A 20,217-nucleotide genomic window follows, 5' to 3' on the forward strand; every position below is an offset into this window, starting at 1 on the left:
AAGGGGTCATGGAAGTTTGGAATTCTTTCAGTCAAAACTATTGTTAGTTAACATTGCAAGATGGAGAGAAAACAGATTGTTCTTAGGCAAGGTTATTAAGAGATGTAGAATAGTGATTGTTAAATGGAGTTGAGGTACAGATTGACCATGATCCAACTGAATGATAGAACAGGTTCAAGGGGATAAATGATCTACTCCATGTTTCTATGTTCCTGATCTATTGGCTAGAAATTGTAGTGGAGTGTGCTGAGATTTTGAAAAATTCAGTTAAAGGCTTTCTTTCTTTCCGGAGTGTTCAAAAGCCAGAACAAGGCAGTTAAGATTTACTGTCAATGTGAAAGTGGAAGTATATCTGTAGTCTTCTACTATTACGTGATGTTTGATATGAACTACTTAATGTTTAATATCCATCAAATATTAGGTACATGTATGCATGTATTTAATCAAAATAAAGTGGATCTACTATTTAATTGAATTTAGAGCAGAAAGTTCCATAGAAAAAGTGCATAGAGAACTGTAAAAAGCACACAGGAAAATTAATATATCAAAAGAGGCTTCAAACTATATTATATTCTTACCTGCAAGTCTCTTCATCCAGGAAGCATCATCAATGCCGAGATTATTGTTCAAAATTTTCAGGATGTTGCCCAAGATCACACTCAGATGTTCAGAAGTGACTACAGTACAGCAGTTGCCAGTAGGTTTATTCTCTGGACCTCTTTCCCACCAGTATGACAGATAATTACATAACATGGGCAAAATAACTTCAATAATATGAGGTATCTCAGTGTATCTGGCTCCAGATTCTGCCATGTCAGTGATATCTTTTATTAGCACATCTAGTTGAGGCATCTCTGGGCATACTTCCTCTACTGTATCTGGCAAACCTAGAACTAGAAAGACAACAAAGTGTTATCCTTGCACTTCACATTATAACTGCCTTTCAGATTTGTAAAGAAAAGAAACTTATCTAAATAAAAATTATTCAACAGCAATAATTTGCATTTATATGGCCCTTTATTGAAGCATTTTAAAAATGAAACCTTAACCAAGGTTGAGCTATTAAGTGAGACCAGCAAAAGCTTTGCCAAAGAGGCATTTTTGAGGAAATTTCTCATTGAAGAAAACAGAAGTGAATTTTCCTGGAATCTCAATAATGCTTAGAGCAACTAGCAGAGAAATTATTGATGGAATTTTGTTGGATTTTGAGGAGAACTTTGGAATTAGGGGTAAAAAGGCTAGATGACTGAATGGGGCAGTTGGAGATAGGAACTCATGTTCTGAGCACTTTCAGGAATAGATCCAGAGTTTGCCAGGTGGTGGAGTTTCAGGAAGGAATTCCAATAGATGGAGAGCGATGCACAAGTGATCAAAGTTTGAGCAGAAAGCTTCAAATGGGATTCAAGTCTTAGGAAGCTGTAGAGTTAGGAGAAATAAAGGACTGAAGAAATTTAATGAAGAATGAATGGGAGATTTTTTATTTGAGGCAGTAGGACATCCCAAAGTCACATAAGATCAGGAAGGGAAGGTGTGTTAGATAAGTGGGGCTTATTGAGGGATAAGACTAGCAAAGGTTTGAATAAACTGATATATATCAAGCATTCAGTATGGAAACCAGGCCAGGTTTATAAGATGATATGGGGAATAGATAGAGTAGACAGTCAGAGACTTTTTCCCCGGGTACAACAGAGTGTTACAAGGGGACATAAATTTAAGGTGAAGGGTGGAAGGTATAGGGGGGATGTCAGGGGTAGGTTCTTTACCCAGAGAGTGGTGGGAGCATGGAATGCACTGCCTGTGGGAGTGGCAGAGTCAGAATCATTGGTGACCTTTAAGTGGCAATTGGATAGGTACATGGATAGGTGCTTAAGCCAGGACAAATGTTTGGCACAACATCGTGGGCCGAAGGGCCTGTTCTATGCTGTATTGTTCAATGTTCTATGTTCTATGAACTAAACACATACTAGGTCAGGATGTGCCAATAAAGGAACAATTATAATTATGACCAAAAGTTATGATGACTCAACTTAACTAAAATATGATTAATGTAAAGAACTCTCCAGACTGTAAAAAAATGAATGGTTTCATATTTTCATACTGTGATATGAGGATTCCTGCCAAAGATCCAACAATTTCCGTGTCATTGTGCTTGAAATCTAACTAATCTCATGCAACAGTGCAAGTCATGTACAAAATTTTTGATATGTCACATTTTCCAATTTATGCTGAAGAAATAACTTTGCCTCTATGCCTCTCCTCCTATTTTTCATAAAACATAAGAAAATGTTAGTTGGCAACAATCCAGCAATGTCAGGCAGGATGAGAGAAAAAATTCCCACCCATAGTTTTGTGGGAACCGTGAGTGGGATTCTCATTGAGGAATTTTTCTCGTTTGGCCGACAGAGAGGTGGCGTAAGATTGGCATTGCTTTTCTTTGGGAACGACATGCCAATGAGGCGTTCTGGCCCAGAACTTAAAGGAACACTATTAAATGGCCTTCTCACCACCAAGCTCACCATCAGCGAGAGCAGAAAATCCACCCAAGGACCTTCTCATCAGCTGAGAGGAACAAACATGTTACAATGCAAATGTTGACATTTAATAATGCACAGCATTCTGTAAACTTATACTGTCACTTGTGGCTTGGGTACCTTTCCTGGCTAACATAATAGTCTTTCGGAAAGAGAGTCATATCGTGCCCATCCCTACCACTGGCCCAACGTGTTCTGACCTCTGCTGAGGAAGTGTGTCAAAACCTATCCAAGCAGATCGACTATAAAAAAGCTCTCTTTCTAACTGCCAATCGTGGTCCAAGTTCATTTTCTGGCCAATGAAGTTGAAGTGGTCAGAAGACTGGATACAATTCCACCTACCTTGGAGCTGTGTCATAGCATGTCCAAACAGGTTGATTAAAAATAATTTTCTTTGGATTTCCATATGATTGAATACTTTATGAATTTAAAAATGAGCATAAGAAGTCGGAATAGAGCAGGCCATTTGACTTCTCAAGCCTGCCCCTGCCATTCAATGGTTTCATGGCTGATCTGACATTTCTCATTTCAACTTTCCGGTATTTTTCCTGTAATCCTTGATTCTCCTCCTGATCAAAAATCTACCTCAGCCTTAAATATACACAAGTGCTTTGCCCCCACAGGTCTCTGTGGCAAAGAGTTCCAAAGACTCATAACCCTCAGTAAAGAAATCCCTCTTCATCTCAGTCTTAAATTGGCACCTCTTTATTCTGAGACAATGCCCTCTGATCCTAGATTCTCCCAGGAGGGGAAACATCCTCTCAGCATTTACCCTGTCAAGCCCCTTAGGAATCCTGTACATTTCAACAAGATCACCTCTCATGCTTCTAAACTCCAGTGAGTAGAGTACCAACATGTTTAGCTGTTACTCATAAGGCAATCCCTCCATACCAGAGATCATCCTAGTGAACCTTTTCTGAACCGCCTCCAATGAAATGATATCTTTCCCTCAATAAGGGGACAAAAACTGTTCACAGTACTCCAGATGTGGTCTCACTAGCAACTTGTACAGTTTGCAGCAAGATTTCCCTACACTTATACTCCTTCCCCTGTTGAAATAAAGGCCAATATTCCATTAGCCTTCCAGATTACCTGCTGTACCTGTGTGCTAGCTTTCTGGGTTTCATGCTCAAGCATACCCAAATTCTTTGAGTTGCAGCTTTCTGCAGCTTTTCTCCAGCACAGGCAAATTAATAACTAAATGCTGTACAAAATTTAATAATTATTTTCTTTAAGTGTGTAATTGACAGCAAAATGTCTTTTCTTCAAGACATCAAAACATACTGAAACCAAAGGAGAAAATGCTGGAAAATCTCAGCAGGTCTGGCAGCATCTGTAAGGAGAGAAAAGAGCTGACGTTTCGAGTCTAACTGACCCTTTGTCAAAGCAAAGCCCTTTTCTCTCCTTACAGATGCTGCCAGACCTGCTGAGATTTTCCAGCATTTTCTCTTTTGGTTTCAGACTCCAGCATCGGCAGTAATTTGCTTTTATCAATACATACTGATTCGTTCTCGAGGTGTTTTTGTATTGAAAACCGACTGTGCATTGTGTATGTTGATGGAAGGTTCCAGAAAAGCTACTGGCATGGCTGCTGCAAGTGTAGCAAGACATTCCCCAAGTACAGGCCGCTGTCTATGACACAAAACAGAAAAAGAAATAGTAAAGCCATCTTAATGAGAAATGAAGGGAAAATAATTAAAAGAATGCACAGGTGTTTTTGCAGCTACAGTAATTACAGCAGATCATAGTTCACAATATCATGACAAAATGTTTATAACTTGAACTCTAAACTCTGCACAGGAACATTGTAAAGCAACAGAAATGAGGTAGCATAAGGGATAGGAGAAGCTGCCTTGAGAAGCCATCATTGGACCAAAGAGGTTTCAACAATGATTTGATATGGCTCATCAAGATTATGAAGACTTATGGTGGATGAATGGTGATACAGTAATTTTTTTTTCCAGTAATAGGTAAGACAGTAGATTAAAGACAATTGTTAAAAAATGAGAAATTAGAAAAACATTTTTTTTACACAGAAGGTAGTTATCATGAATGAGATAGTTGCTTGAAAGTGAGGAATGTTAACCATTAGCGGGAGCAAACAGGCATCCAGAATTAGACTTGGTTCATGGTGAGTGAAATGCTGGCATGGACCTGACATATGAATACAACTGTTTGAATGCCATTTTATAAATTAAAGGAAAATATATAATTGGCACATTAGACAAATTACACTCATTACAAACATTAACTCAAGAGTATAGAGTTTGATTGGCAGCTTTCACATTAAGTCTGGTTTTGTAAAGAAAGGTAGTAACTTGCGTGGAGGTATAATTTGGGCAGAAACATCCCAATTCGGTTAATCCCAATGACATTTCTGCCACAGTGGTTCTTATCTCAAGTTCATGAGCAGCCACTTTCCTAATGCAAGGACAATCTTTGCAGCAAAAAAGACAGCAAAATGTCTCTTTTACAGCTGCTGGGGATATTGTAGCATGAACACAACAATTTGGTTTACAAGGAAATGGTGAATGGAGATAGAACTGGAGTAAAGATAACATGTTTGAGACTTAGAGTAAGAATTTTTTTACAGCACAGAAATAGGCCCTTTGGTCCATCACGTCCAAGCCAGTCATCAAACATTCTGCTCTCATTTTCTAGTACTTGGCATGTAGCCTTTTACTCTGTGGTGTTTCAAGTGTTTAAATAAATAGTCTTTAAACGTCTTGGTTTCCCACCTCTATGCCTGCTTTAGGTAGCGAGTGCCAAATACTTACCACCCTCTGGCTTTCCCTCAAATCTTCGCTAAACTTCCTGCTCCTCATTTTGAAACTGTGCCCCCGGTTACTGACCCTTCCTCAAAGAGGAAAGGTTTCTCCCTGTCTACCCTGACTTTGCTCTTCAGAATTTTGTACAGCTCAATCAGTTTCACCCTCAGCCTTCTCTGCTCCAAGGAAAACAACTCCATCGCTGAATCACTCCAGCCCAGTGTAACATCCTGGTGAATCTTATCTGCATTCTCTCCAGCACTATCATAACCTTCCCATAGAGTTGTGACCAGAACAGCACATACTATTCCAGCTCTGATCTAACAAATATTATATTCAGCTCCATCATAAGTTCCTTGCTCTTGTTATTTAATACCTTGGCTAACAAAGGCCATGATATTATATGCTGTCTTAACTCCTCATCTATCTGTCCTGCTGCCTTCAAGGATCTATAGGCATGCACACCCAGATCCCTCTGATCCTCAGTGCTTCCTTGGGTTCTATCATTCATTGTGTACTCTCTTGCTGTGTTAGACCTCACAAAATGCATCATCTCACAATCTTCAGGTTTAAGTTACATTTGCCACTATTTAGCCCATCTGACCAGCCCATCTATATCATTCTATAGTCTAAGGCTTTCCTCCTCATGATTTACTGCAACACTAATTTTAGTGTCACCTGCAAATTTATTTATCGTCCCTCCTAAATTATTTGTCACAATGATCTATTCTGTAATACACCATTAGACATGGGTTTCCAGTCACAAAAACACCCTTCAACCATCACCCTCTGCTTCCTGCCACAAAACCAATTTTGGATCCAACTTGCCAAGTTGCCCTGAATTGTGTATGTTCTTAGCTTCTTACCCTATTTGTCTTGCAGACCTTGTCAAAAGCCTTATTGAATCCCATGTAATCTACATGCAACATAACCCTAATCGACATATTCAATCACTTGCTCAAAAAATTACAATTTGTTAGACATGATCTCCCTCTGACAAAGCTATGCTGACTATCTTTGATAAATCCTTGCCTTTCCAAGTGGAGATTAATTCTGTCCCTCCAAATATTACTTTTCAATAGCTTCCCTCCTGGTTGATCCTGACTACATTAGCTGTCATCCGATTCAGAACGGATTTGAAAATTAACATCAAACCTCTGAAATCTCCTCCCTTGCTCCCTGTTACAACCTGGGATATTGTAACTGGACCTGGGGAGTTATCCACTTTCAAGCCTGTTGAAACCACTAATACATTTTCTCTTTCAATGTTAATTCATTCAAGTACACTAACAATCCCCCCTCCCTGATTTGCTTGCCTACATTTTTTTTTCTATAATTAATACAAATGCAAAGTACTAATTTAAAACGTCAGCTATGTTTCCCAGTTGAGACAGATTACCACTTACGTCTTTAAAGGGCCCTACTCTTTCCTTACGTTTTTTGCTCCCAATGTATTTATAAAATGCCTTTGGATTTTCCTTAATGTTACCCACCAGCAGTAATCATGTTCCCTCTTCTTTTGCCTAGCTTTAGTTTTAAGCAACCCCTGCACTTTTTGTACTGCTCGATGGCACCTGCTATTTTCAGCCTTTGGTATCCACCATAAGCTTCCTTTCTTTTCTTTAATCAATCTTGCAAATTCCTCAATATCCAGGGTTTTCCAGATTTGTCGGTCCCACCTTTCACCTTTACAGCCTTGCAGTCTCACCATTACTCTTTTGAATGTCACCCACTGCTCTGATATAGATTTTCCTGTAAGTAGCTGCTCCCAGTTCACTGTGGCCAGACCCTCCCATACCTTCTTAAAATTGGTCTTATTCAATTCAGAACCTTTATTCCTGGCCCATCATTGTCCGCACCAATAATTACCTTCATTGTATGGAATTGTGATCACTATCCCCAAAACACTGTTACTCTCACATATCTACCATTTATCTGACTTCATTTTCTAAAATTAAGGAAAGCACTGCCCAATCTCTTGTTGGACTTTCTATGTACTGGGTATGTCTTGGACATGTTTAAGCATTCTTCCCCCCCTAAGCCTGTTACACCTTGTCTATTCCAGTCATTATTGGGGAAATTGAAATCCCCAGATTTATTACCTTATTTTCACACTTCTCTGAGATTTGCCTACATTCCTACCTTTTTTATCTTATCCTTAACAAAGTAATTGTTGCCTTTGTTTTTAAGTTGTACCCATATGGCCTTATTTGAGGAGCCTTTTAAGTAATCATCGCTCCTCACTGCAGTAACTGACACCTTGATCAATACTGCAACACCACTTTTCCTATTTCATTCCATCTCACCTAAAGATTCTACACCCTGAAATATTGAGCTGCTAGTCCTGTTCCTCTCTCAACCAACTTTTTCACACAGAGGGTTATGTGTATATGGAATGAGCTGCCAGAGGAGGTGTGGAGGCTGGGACAGTTACAACTTTTAAAAGGCATTTGGATGGGTATATAAATAGGAAGAGTTCAGAGAGATATGGACCGAGTGCTGGCAAATGGGACTAGACTAATTTAAGATATCTAGTCGGCATCAAGGAATTGGACCAAAAGGTCTGTTTCCATGCCATACATCTCTATGACTCTCCTTTAATCAACACCCTCAACTTATTTGCCTTACACTCAAGACTCTCTGCATTAAATTTAATGGCATCCAGCCTTGCCATGCTCCCTTGTGCCTTAACTTGCTCTTCAGAATGTCCTGAAACTGTATAGTGACATCCTTGACCGTGGCCTAAAGGAGGTGACACACCATCCTGCAGTTATGTCTGCGGCTGCAGAAATGGCTGTCAATGACTCTGACTGCTGCATCTCCCATCACTATTGTTCTTCCCTTGTGCAGTTGGGCTCCAGCTACATTCCCAAAGAAAATGCTTTCAACATCTGTTCTTGAGGGAGATGCATTCTGGAGCTTTCCTGATGACCTGCCTGCCATACTTATTCTGACTCATAGTCACCTCTTCCCTCTCTTGCTGCACTTTAAGCTGATTTACTGATAAAGCCTTTCAAGTGAAAATCCATGAACTGAGACAAAGAATAGGTACACATTTAACAATTCCATATCTTCTCTGTTTGAAAAGTAAAACAAAAAGATAATGGTACAGTAAAGAAATTGACTGAAACTGATCAAGATAATTTATATAAATGAAAAATCTCTATTAAGAACCGAGATGATATACATGGATGGAGGTCTTTTCTCAGGACAGGAGAAGGTTGAGGGTCACCTAACAATTAAGAATTTTGAAAGAATAGATGTAGGGAAGATTTTTATGAGGGAATTCTAAATGGGTGCTGATAAATCTAAGATAATGACTAAAGGATCTATGGAAAATTCAGCAGAATCATCTCCAGTCAGAATTGTTAGAATATGGAACATGCTCCAATGAAGGTGAATAGAGGGGAATGGTGTGGATGTATTGGAGGGGAGTTTCGCTAAATATATGAGGTAGAAGAAATGGAACGATATGTGAAGAGAGTTAGATGAAGTAGCATAAATACAGGCATCGACCAGTTGGCCACTGGCTGTCTTACAGCAGATGGCACAACTTTGCACTTCCTTTGGTGATGTGAGGCAGCAGGACCAGCTTCCTTTTGAGGATAGCTATGCCAATATTGTCAATGGCTTAATGGCAGATGCAAGTTTTAGACTTTACTGCTTGTCAATGTCTTTAATGTCTATCATCAGGTATCATTTGAATTGGGAAATATTGTACTTGCTGTCATTGAAAACAATCTCCATTACACTAATTTTGAATGAATGTGGAGGAAATCAGTGGCAGCTTATATTATGGATAAGTTGATGCTTTCCTTTTAATTCCACTCTCCTCATCCTGCCTATGTTATCAATGACATGGTTAGCGGGTTCACTTAGGGCACTATTCCCTGGTTTACATAGGCTGATATGAACATGAAAACAAGCATAGACCAGTTGGACAGAATTACTGTTTCTGTGCTATAGATTCTATGCTTTTGGCATCTGCATGCCCTGATTTAATTAAGCAAGAGGTTGATTGCAACGCCTCTCATCAACAGGTTAGGAGTGCAAAGATCTGCCGTGTATTACAAGGTTAACTGGAGCTAACTTGAACCATGTGGTAAGGAGGGTTGAGATCATTTCTTGCTTTTCCAGGCTTCATCTACAGTGTCAACCAGTACATTGTCCATAGACACCAAATCGATGACCATTTCTCAGTCTCAGTATTACCAAAAAAGACACCTCTTATCGTATTATCGTGTCAAGAAAGAGCAGAAAATACTAGCTTGCTGAAAAATGCATTAAGCACACATCTATTTTGTGTCAACACGGTGGCTCAGTGGTTAGCACTGCTGCCTCACCGCACCAGGGACCCAGGTTCGATTCCAACCTCGGGTGACCATCTGTGTGGAGTTTGCACATTCTCCCGTGTCTGCGTGGGTTTCTCTGGGTGCTCTGGCTTCCTCCCACAATCCAAAGATGTGCAGGTTAGGTGAATTGGCCATGCTAAATGGCCCATAGTGTTCAGGGATGTATAGTTTAGGTGTATTTGACAGGGGTAAATATAGAATAATAGGTTGGGGAATAAGTCTGGGTGGGTTAATCTTTGGAGGGTCGGTGTGGATTTGTTGGGCCACAGAGCCTGTTTCCACACTGTAGGGATTTTATGAATTAGCAATCAAGCACATTCGATAGCATATTACCTGGAGACCAGGAGACAGTTGGTGGTCTCCTTACAGCAAGAGGTGTGTATGGACACAGTCAGCAGACAGAACTCCTCAATCAAATGATAGGAGGAATAATGGCAGAATTGGACGGCTAGCTCTGGAACCATCTAACTTCTGTGCTTCATTTGTCTTTCTATCTTTATGTCAAATACTGCGATGGCATCGGTATTAACCTAGTTGGCGCTTAATATCCGTGACAAATAGCTGAGTTTAGCATGGCTAGAGAGGGGGTGTGATGAGTAGCTCAGAGTAATTGCGGACTCCAGAGGATGTGCTGATTTTAATAAAATCTTCCTGCTGCACGATAATCTCAAGAACTGCATTGGAGAAAGAAAACTTAAACAGACGTTTGCATGAATGAGGAAAAGGTGAAGATGTAGGATTCCAGATTAGGATATAGTAGATTTGCTCAGAGGAACTTATACTCTCATATAACATCAGTAAACAGGAATAGAGAATATATCTAAAATGGGACCTGTCATAAAATTTAACAAAGTACAACATGGTTTAAAAAAGGGAAAGCTGCTACCTAACAATGGATTGGGAATAAACTAAAACCATTTGTTCTATACTGACACTATAAGAGTTAAACTGCAAAATTATTGTAATGGCACTAGTTTGTAATCAACTCTTCATTATAAAGATACAATTAGAAAGGATGAAAAACACATTACATACAATAAGGACATTGACCTGAATCACCATGTTTCTTCCTGCACTGCTACTCTTTGTAGGTTTTGTAAGGCAATGATAGAACATCCCTCTGACTCAGAGGCTCTGGGTTCAATCCCATTCTTGGATGAGATGACTAAGGAAGGTGACATTGTACCATTCCTAAAATATGCTTAGAGCCTCTTTAAACTTTAGCATTGCTTTGCTGCCTTCAATGATAAAGAATTGGGAAGATAGTAATGCTAGTGATTGAAGAACAACTTAGATTGAACTGGATCTATTTGAAGATGCTTTGCATTTCATGTTCCTCAATCTGATTTAAACCACATTTGATGCTGGAGTTACCTTTCAACATAAACATTCTTCCCAGTTCCTAAGGCGTACAAGCTGCACAGGATCCGATAACATGACACTTGAACATCATCCACTGCAAACGGAACATAAGATAAGTCTGAGTTTAGATTCTCCAGCAAGCAATCTCCCATCACAGTTAAAATTGAAGCAAATTTTGACCAAATACCAAAACAAACCATAACTTTAGCAATGATCCAGCCATCCTGACTTCATAGCACATTTCATTCCAACAACAGCTCTGAAATATTATCCTGGGTTTCAGCTCATGTGGTACAAAGAACAAAGAAAATTTAAAGCCCAGGAACAGACCCTTCGACCGTCCAAGCCTCAGCCGATCCAAATCTACTGTCGAAACCTCTCGCCCAATTCCTAAGCTTTTTTTATCACTCTGCTCACACCTAGTCATGCATCTGTCCAGACATGAATCAGGATGGTAACTCATCCTGTTTTGAGTAACTCAGTACACTCATCATGTCAGGAATGAAAACAAAGAAATGACTGCCTCTGCATTAGTTAATGAATGGAACTCCAAGGTATTTTTGTTTGCTGTCCAAGATGGTGCAGACCACACAGAGTAGCTACAGAACTGCAGCACAAAACATACTGAAGACACTTGTAGCAGGCCAGGCATTATCCATGGGGATATCTATACAGACATCAGATGGGTATCCATTTCAGGTGTGGACACTTCATTCCTGCCTGCGGTGCAGTACTAGACAAACCTGGTACTTAAGCTCTTTACTATGTACTTTGTCACATCATATTATTTTCCCTTAGGATCACAGGGGCACTTCTTAACCGACCAAATGTTCAGCATCACTTGGAGAAAAGAGAACATGGGTGGGGTGGGGTGGAGAGTTGGCCTTGGGGAGCCATCAAAAAACCTATTGGATTTTTCTATCAGTGGTGGTAATCGAAGGAAAATCTGGCAAGTTCTGTTATGGACATGCAATCCTCGTAACTAGACTTTCCTTTATTTGTGCTCCATTTAGATTTCTAGACAGCAGGCCTATGAAAATATATCCTATAGATTTGTGGCATTTTATCATGCAGAAGGGGGTTATCATGATGGTTTGATACTGTAAGTGGTGGGATAGAGGGATGGAGCACTCTTGAAAGACCATCCACTTCCTTTTCTTTTCTTGCTGACAGATGAGACATTTAACAAAGACTTTCATCTACCACTTGTGAGGACTCAAGCAAGAATGCCAAACTGGAAAAGGTGCTGATCTGTCTACATCTAGATGAGATTCTGTGAATGGACAGTGCTTGCCGAACAATCCCAAATTGCACTAAGAGCTACTGTAACAACCATTTTAAGGCAGTTAAACTCATGGCAGGGGTCATTTATACTTGCTAGAAATGGCATACATTTATATGCAGAGGCTCTTTGCCAGCAAACAAAAGGAATACATTCTTACCTTGTCCCTGTAAAATTATCAGGAAACTTGGGTTGCCTACAGTTCCCTGGTGCCCTCTCTTTGGAAAGCCTTCACCAATCACAGTCAACTTGCCAACAAATCAACACTCTTTGCTCCTAAAATATACTTTTATGTGACTGTTTAAAATTTGGCATTGTTGGATTTGTCACAATGAATGAGCTTTAGTTTCTCATCCCTCATTTCGGCACTATTCAAGTTCTGTACTGCAAAGTGACCATTTTATTTTGGCCTTTTCACAAAACTACTTAGAAAACTTAATTTCCAAGTGTTTAATCACCTCCCTTCTAGTAGCTGTACTGGGTTCTGCCTTTGCCTATCCTTTTGGGAGGGTATTTCATGTTTAGAAACTTAATGCATAAAAATGAATATTCATAAATTTTAATTTACATCTGGTGACTGGCTAATTGGGCGTATGTTTTCTCTATTTATGTTATCAAGATTCTTCTTAATTTTGAATATTTACATCAGATCACTTCTGATAACGAAGGAGGCCCAGTTTCTCTAGTTCTTTTTCCCTGGTGATATTTTGGGTCTTTCCATCTGTGGTCTTTGCATCCTTCTGAAAGGCTGAAGTCCAATTCTGAACACACGGAGCCAAAATTTGTTGTAAAACTACATTCATGTGAATGTTTGCTAATTATCCCCATGCAAGTCCGACAGCAACCTCCAGTGAGGAGGGAATAATTTGTCAACTGCAAATCAATTAAATCTTCTGGATAATTCATCCATAGCTTTGCAAAAATAGAATCTTGCCCTTAATCATCTCAGCAGTTTAAATTAAACTGCTGCATGAAACTGCAAAGTTCAGTCTAAAAAAAATTGCATAAGTATCCTTTTAACAATATGATGTTAATTATGTTTGTCAATTGACCTCTCTAGTTCTGATAGCAGACAAAATATGAAATCTCATTCTTCCAGTAAGTGATGTTGAAGAATTTTTTAAAATGTCGCATTTAAAATGATTTACATTTATGTTTACTTCATTTCTGTTTCCCTCTCTTTTTTCATCCAATTCTTTTTCCTTGGTTTTATTTTTTTTTTCAAATACCAGATTAGATTCTAAATTTACCCATCACTTCAGTACTTTCTCAAGTTAATTCTTAATTCTTAAATTTCAAGAAGGAGATGTAATATTCCTCAAGTTCTGATGAAACATCAACTCTTTCTCTTTCCATTAAAGTTGGCTGACCTGCTCAGTCTGTTCAGCATTTCCTGTTTTTATTTCTGATCTCTAGTAACTGCAGAACCTTACTACCACCGGGCTGCTGCTGATCACATTATTCACCAAAACTCCAGATAATTGATGGTGCTCATTATGCTACCAACAGCTTCTGGAAACTTACAGAACAATATATTTTTGAACTGAAGGGAAAAGTCTAAGCAACCAAGTATATCTGATCCAGCATATTCTGCTCAATTATTTGAACCATAATCCATTTCAGATTTTGCCCACGACATCTGAAACTTACAAATAAGGTACTCAGTCAGAGTAATGTGTTGAATCAGAGCAAAATGTTCACAGCTCAGACAGCAGCATTCAATTTTGATTACTCACAGATAATGTCAATTCCAAATTGATGTTGACTAATGTGGTCAAAAAGTGAAGTCAGCACAGGCAACAGTGCAACCGTCGTGTAATTGATGTTCTGAGTAACTCCCTTGAGTTGAGATCGTGAATGTGTGAACTTTCCAAGTTTCAGATTTTCTAGTGTTTTTTCCAGATCTTCTGCTGCATTTTCAAAGAAGGAACGGAGGCCTGCTTTCACCAGCTCTGATCCAGACTTCATAACAGTTCTAAAAAGCACAATTGTGGGAAATTGCATAACTCCAATCAAAAGATTCAACAATTATCATTCAAAAAGATGAATAATGAAATGGCCCCATGTAAAAAAGTGACAAAATTACCTTGGGTCCAATGTCCGTGCCATGATGTGTAAACAGTTTACCATTGTACCAGAGTCACTGCCTTTAGAGGTAAGAAAATACATGAGAACATTACAATGTTGAGTTATGCAAAGATAATCAATGTTGCTTACTTCAATGATTTAAATAGTATTGTTGTGTTAGATAGCAAAGAGATCCTCACATATAAATAAAATGGGCATATAGTTGGGAAAGCAGCTGCATATCTTAACCAAAGAAGGCATCAGAAAGCCCCAGTCTGTGTTAGACTTGGGTCTGTTCCAAATGTTACTTGTGAGCTGTATTAGTTTATTATGTCTTAGATTTCTGTCCTCGGTGATCAATGTTGCCTTGGAACAAGAGAAGGAGCTCACAACCCCAAATGTTCATCTGGGAGGATCGCAATTTGTGGTTTAGGAATCCCTGAGTTATAGTGCTGCCCTGGTATAGCTTACTGGATGTTACAGCATATGAACTAGATCTGATACTGATCTGCCCAGGCAAATCAGTCTGGAAGGTGCATTGGAGATAATGCTTGTAAGGTAGATAGAAAGGTTAAGTGAGGTGATGAAATACAATGTTGGAAAACATGAAGTTATTCATTTTGGCAGGAAGAATGAAAGGGCAAAACATTATTTAAATGGACGCAAACTGCAGAAAGTTGCAGCAGAAAGGGATTTTGGGGTTCTTCTGCATGGATTACAACAAGCTAACATCCAAGTTCAGTAAGTTAGAGGGAAAGCAAATAGACTGTTGGCATTTATTTTGAAGGGACAGGTACATAAAAATAGAGAGAACTCGCTAAAACTGCACAGGGCACTATTCAGACCACAGCTGAAATATTGTGAATAGGTTTGGTCCCCTTATCTAAGAAAAAAACGCTTGTATTGGAGGCAATACAATACAAATTTGTGGATGACATAAAACTGAGTGCGAACGCGTGATGTGATAAAGATGTAAAACACCTTTAAAAGGATTTACTCAGACTTGGTGAGTAAGCAAGAACATGGCAGATGAAAATATAATGTGGAAAAAATGTGAGCTTATACACTTTGCTGGAGAAGCAGATGTTCAGAGTACTTCTTATGAGAAGTTGGAAAGTGTAGATGTACAAAGGGTGTCCTTGCCAATAAGCCACTATGGGCTAACATGCTTGTAAAGCAAGTAAGTAGGAAGGCTAATAGAATGCAAGTCTTTATTTCAAAAGAGTTTGAATACAGGAGCAGTGAAGTCTTGTTTCAATTGTAGAGGTGTTTGGTTAGACCGCACCTGGAGTAGTGAGTGCAATTTTGGTCTCCTTGTCTTGGAAGAGATATTATTGCTGTAGAGGAAGTGTGACAAAAAATCACCAGACTTGTTTCTATGATGGTGGGAATGTCCTTTGAAGAGGACAATTCTGTAGAGTTTCGAAGAATGAGAGATGTCCTAATTGAAACTTGCTAAACACTGAAAGGGAGAGACATTGTAATTGCAGGTCAGATGTTTCCACTGGAAGGGAAGTCTACAACCAGTAGATACAATTTAAAAATAAGCAGGGATGTCAACTTAAGTCTAATATGAAGGGATTTTTTTGTTTACTCAGAACGTTGAGAGCTTTTGGAATTCTCAACCACAGAAAGCTGCAGGTCAGCCTTTGAGTTTGTTTAGGGTAGACATTGATAGATTTCTGATTACCAGTGGTACATAGGATTATGGGAACAGGGTGGTAAAAGACATGGTAGTATTCAATTTACCTTGGTCATATTGAATGGGTCAGGCTCAACAGTCTGAATAGCCTACTCCTGTTTTCTATGTTAATTCATACAATAGACTGGATTGGATTGACACCTACTATTGTAAGTTTGCTTTAAAATTAAAATCATATTTAATTTGCAATTAATAAAGTAATGACGCTGCATATCTTGTAAGCTTGAGGTGCCAGATTCTGATTCCATGGGCACATGAAGGACAAATTAATATTACTTACAGAATTTACCAATTTAGTAGTAGTTTTCCTGCCCTTCCTAATCATCTCTACAGGCATGAAACCCACTGCTAAATTCATGGGCCCCTCTTTTTTTTAGGAATTTTGCACTTGATGCAATTGCCATCCATTCAACAAGTAAAAAGATTAAGGAGGTGAGAAGACTACTTACCGAAGAGAGAGATTCTATGCCTGACAAGAGCTGCAAGTTTGCAGAAAATACTAGAATAGAAGAGCAAAGAAAGAGAAACAGAAAATTATAGCAATATTCCACTACTGAGATATTAACAAAATCAACAACAAAAAGCAAGAACTTTAGAGAATTACAATCTCAGCCTGGGGTATTTTAGACTTACATTTCCATGAAATTAATTTTGGAGTGATGATATTGAAGAAAGCTTAGAATACGTGAAGTTCCTTGAATCTGCTTCGTTCATATGTCAGTCGACCTTCATTGTCTCCTTCTTACAAATCAATTTTAAATGTAGTCAATATTTTCTATGCTTGAAGGCTATTTTATCATCTGACAGTATTTTTATTATTTGTTCATGGGGTGGCAGCATCACAGGCTAGTCCAAAATTTATTACCCCTTTCTAATTGCTCCTCAGATGGTACAAGTGAACTGCCTTCTTGAACTACTGCACCTTCAGTTCCAAGGCTTTGACCCAGTGAAAGAACAGCAGCACAGTTCCCAGTCACAATAGTCAGGGGCTTGGAGTCAAATGTGCAGGTAACTAGGCAAAGGAAAAGTCCAGCTGGCTTACCCTCTTGTTGGTTCTCTCACCACCTGCCACAGTTTCGGCGTAGCAGCCTTTGGAACTCAATCATCTCAGCCAGTAGTGGCCACACAGAGCTATTCTTGGTGGTGGACTTTGAAGCTTGAGGATTCCCAGGGCAACTGCCTTCTGATTGGATTCTACTGCTCTGCCACCTCTAGTGGATCTGTCCTGCTGATGCGTTGGAACAAATCAAGGCCTGGTGATGATGGTATCTGGGACATTGTACTATTTGATTTGATGGGAATAACTACATCCGTGAGCCTACCGCCAGCTTCTCAAGGGCAATTGGCAATAGGCAATATATGGTGGGCTAGCGAACAATGCCTACATCCTATGAGTGAAATTAAAGAATAGTCTGTGGGACAGCTCTCCTAATTTTACTGAGCCTTCCTTGCACAGTTCTGATCCAGCAGTTAGGGACACTTTCATTCTCACCCTTTAAAATCATTTCCAGAGGACACTCTCCTACATAATATGGAGGTATCTATCTCTGATGGTGCGGCTGTCATTTTCTCACGGCTGGAAGACCTGGTATTAGCTCTTCAGCCTTGATAGCACGCCAGCCAAACTCAAACTGGGCAGTGAACCGGGCAGTAACCCGGTTACTCTTTGGGCACTTGTAAAGAAGCACAATAGGTATCAGGCCTTGATGTGATATCGGTCAGAACCCAGAAATTCAGCCAATAGTGGGGTCCTCACCCTAAATCTAAAATCCAGATGCACAACAGCATTTACGATAAATATAGGTTTCAAACAAAACATTTTCCTACCTTACTATCATTTCCTTTTCCTTGTTGGATGCATACCCACTGCCACTCAGGCTCTTGGTTGGAGAAGATAAGAAGTACATACAGTGGTTCTTAAAATATTCATCAATAGAAGGGAGCAGAATCTGGAATAGAATTTTTTTTGAAGTTTCATTTGCTGAACAATGATTTTAAATTGGATGCATTTTGTTCAAAATATTTTTGGAATTGTTGGCTAACTACTCCCTTGAATGTAAATTCAATTCAGATAGTACAAACAAGCCAAATTAAGTAGCACTGAGTCATAGTCGAATTAAATTTACACAATATTTTCTGTAGGATACTATGTTCAGAAATTGAGTGTGAAGAATTGCTTTACATGTGAAAACTATTAATTTCTTGATTTACTTTTCAAAGTGCGTAATGAGATCTGTTGCCTACATGTTGCAGTGAAACCTTCACATAGTATTTTGACATGATTGAGATTATGATCATAGATTTAATAGTATTCTTCTACATTTACTCTGCTTCATTCTGTTAATTGCATGCCCTGGCACATTTATTTTAACACTCTATGTTTCAGTCTGGTTGTTGCAGCCAAAGTCCTTGTCAGCTGGTATCCTACTTATACTGCACTGATGGAAGTGTAATCTCCACATACTCTATTTCTTTGCCCTCAAATTCCTGAGCTCTTAGAAACAAAATGGGACTTTACACAGCACTTACACTCCACATGTGGTCAAACCTAAGCAGCACAGCTTTGCATTTCTCCAGTTAGGCTGGAGCTCTGCCCTGTAGCTATACGATAACTTTATCATTGCAGTGAATCTAAAGTTGCATGTTTGACTGGCTTAGGTCCTACCATTTGACGCAAGCTCCCTAAATCTGTTCTCTGTTCTTAAATATTTCTTTCCTGTCCAATTTTAAAAGCCATATCAATATGTTTTCAACTGCATTGGTGATAAATTTCACAACTTCTGCTGCAATCACTCTGCATATTCCATCTTATGTGAATAAACTTGGTCATTTATTACATTAAGACTGCTATACTAGGGATTGCAGTTGATGTAACAGTACTCAAACCAGAAATGTACTGATGGGAATAATGTCAGCAAAGCAGCAGTTATTTATACATCCTACACTGCAGTGCATTACATTTCAAAGACAATTTTCACAGGATCCAACCTCTATAATATACTTGAATCGTTGCTCAAATCACCACTTCTAATTTAATCATAGTAGTGTCAGCATCAACAAATACAAAAATGGTCTTCAATACCTTCATTCAACTTTACTGTCTCACTTTGATTCTCTTTCATCTTATCAATTCCCATTACTTTTCCTCAACTAACCTATCTTTCTTACTGTTTTTGCTAGAAGTTGTATTTTCAGTAAGTGACTAGATTGGAAAGGGCTCATGCCAACAATGTGTTGATTGTATGGGCTTCTATGGTCAGTAAGATTACACAATTAAGAAATCATAGGATGGGTACAATCTTCATTTACTCTTGATTTGCAACAAAACCCTTTACATACAGCCCTGAGGTTTGTAAAAACAGTGAGAACTTTCTAAGTTACCTTTAGAAGTTAAATATTTGAAAAATAAAAGCATCTACCTTTGTAATTATTAGTAACATTAGTAACTGGATGGTAGATTTTGACAAACCTGCAAGTCAATCAACCTATCTGGAAAAGGAAATCTCCTTTAATAAGGTTTTGGAAATGTCACGCACCTTGGCAAAAAACTTTATCTCCTGCTCATGAGGAGATTTATCCACTTTACCACTACTGACAATAGCCTCTGTCAATACAAACACAGATTATTGAATCACAGCTAAACATTATGCAGAAATGAAACAGTGGAATAGATACAATTAACCTTTGAAAAGTATAAATGTGTGGTCAAATACTCTCACACTGAAAGAAGTGCTACTGATCAGCTCAAAAACTTTATTTATTTTGAATAAAATGTCTGTGAATTTTAAAGGACTTAAAGACTCTGCATCATTAGTGTAGACAAGTGCTCCATTAAGGTATTCCCCAAGTAGTTAGTTTTTGATCCAAGTTCTCCTATGAAGAAACAGGCCAACTAAGGCCATGGTGCGAAGGAGAAATAGGCTACACAAATGGTTCAGTACATATCCTTATAGTCAGCTACACAGCAAAATGACCAAGGGGCAGGCAACAATTTGCCAGCATACACTCACAGCTCACTACAATTGCACCATGGTGAAATCTACTATATCAAGTACTCTAAATGAAAATTGAAAGGAGGCCAATTTTCCTCAACATTTGACAACCTACTAATTAAACTGTATTCTCCAAACACAGTCAGCATGTTGCTGTTTCA

At 38.8% G+C, this 20,217-nt stretch overlaps 1 protein-coding gene across 11 annotated transcripts in view; it reads right to left on the reverse strand.

Moving 5' to 3' along the window:
• ryr3 (ryanodine receptor 3) overlaps nucleotides 1-20,217 on the reverse strand; it is a 370,356-nt gene that overhangs the window by 87,520 nt on the left and 262,619 nt on the right. For all 11 annotated transcript variants that reach the window (XM_043697973.2, XM_043697975.2, XM_043697971.2 and 8 more), the window contains 8 exons: nucleotides 19,601-19,668; nucleotides 17,892-18,013; nucleotides 16,514-16,563; nucleotides 14,382-14,442; nucleotides 14,032-14,270; nucleotides 11,026-11,107; nucleotides 4,033-4,163; nucleotides 579-893 (listed from right to left, as the gene is read on the reverse strand). In XM_043697973.2, the coding sequence (XP_043553908.2) occupies nucleotides 579-893; nucleotides 4,033-4,163; nucleotides 11,026-11,107; nucleotides 14,032-14,270; nucleotides 14,382-14,442; nucleotides 16,514-16,563; nucleotides 17,892-18,013; nucleotides 19,601-19,668 (1,068 nt within the window). The remainder of the gene's footprint in view (nucleotides 1-578; nucleotides 894-4,032; nucleotides 4,164-11,025; nucleotides 11,108-14,031; nucleotides 14,271-14,381; nucleotides 14,443-16,513; nucleotides 16,564-17,891; nucleotides 18,014-19,600; nucleotides 19,669-20,217) is intronic.

Source organism: Chiloscyllium plagiosum, unplaced genomic scaffold (genome assembly GCF_037043375.1).
Source record: "Chiloscyllium plagiosum isolate Xiang-an unplaced genomic scaffold, Cpla_swu_hap1 HiC_scaffold_8, whole genome shotgun sequence".
Lineage (NCBI taxonomy): Eukaryota > Metazoa > Chordata > Chondrichthyes > Orectolobiformes > Hemiscylliidae > Chiloscyllium > Chiloscyllium plagiosum.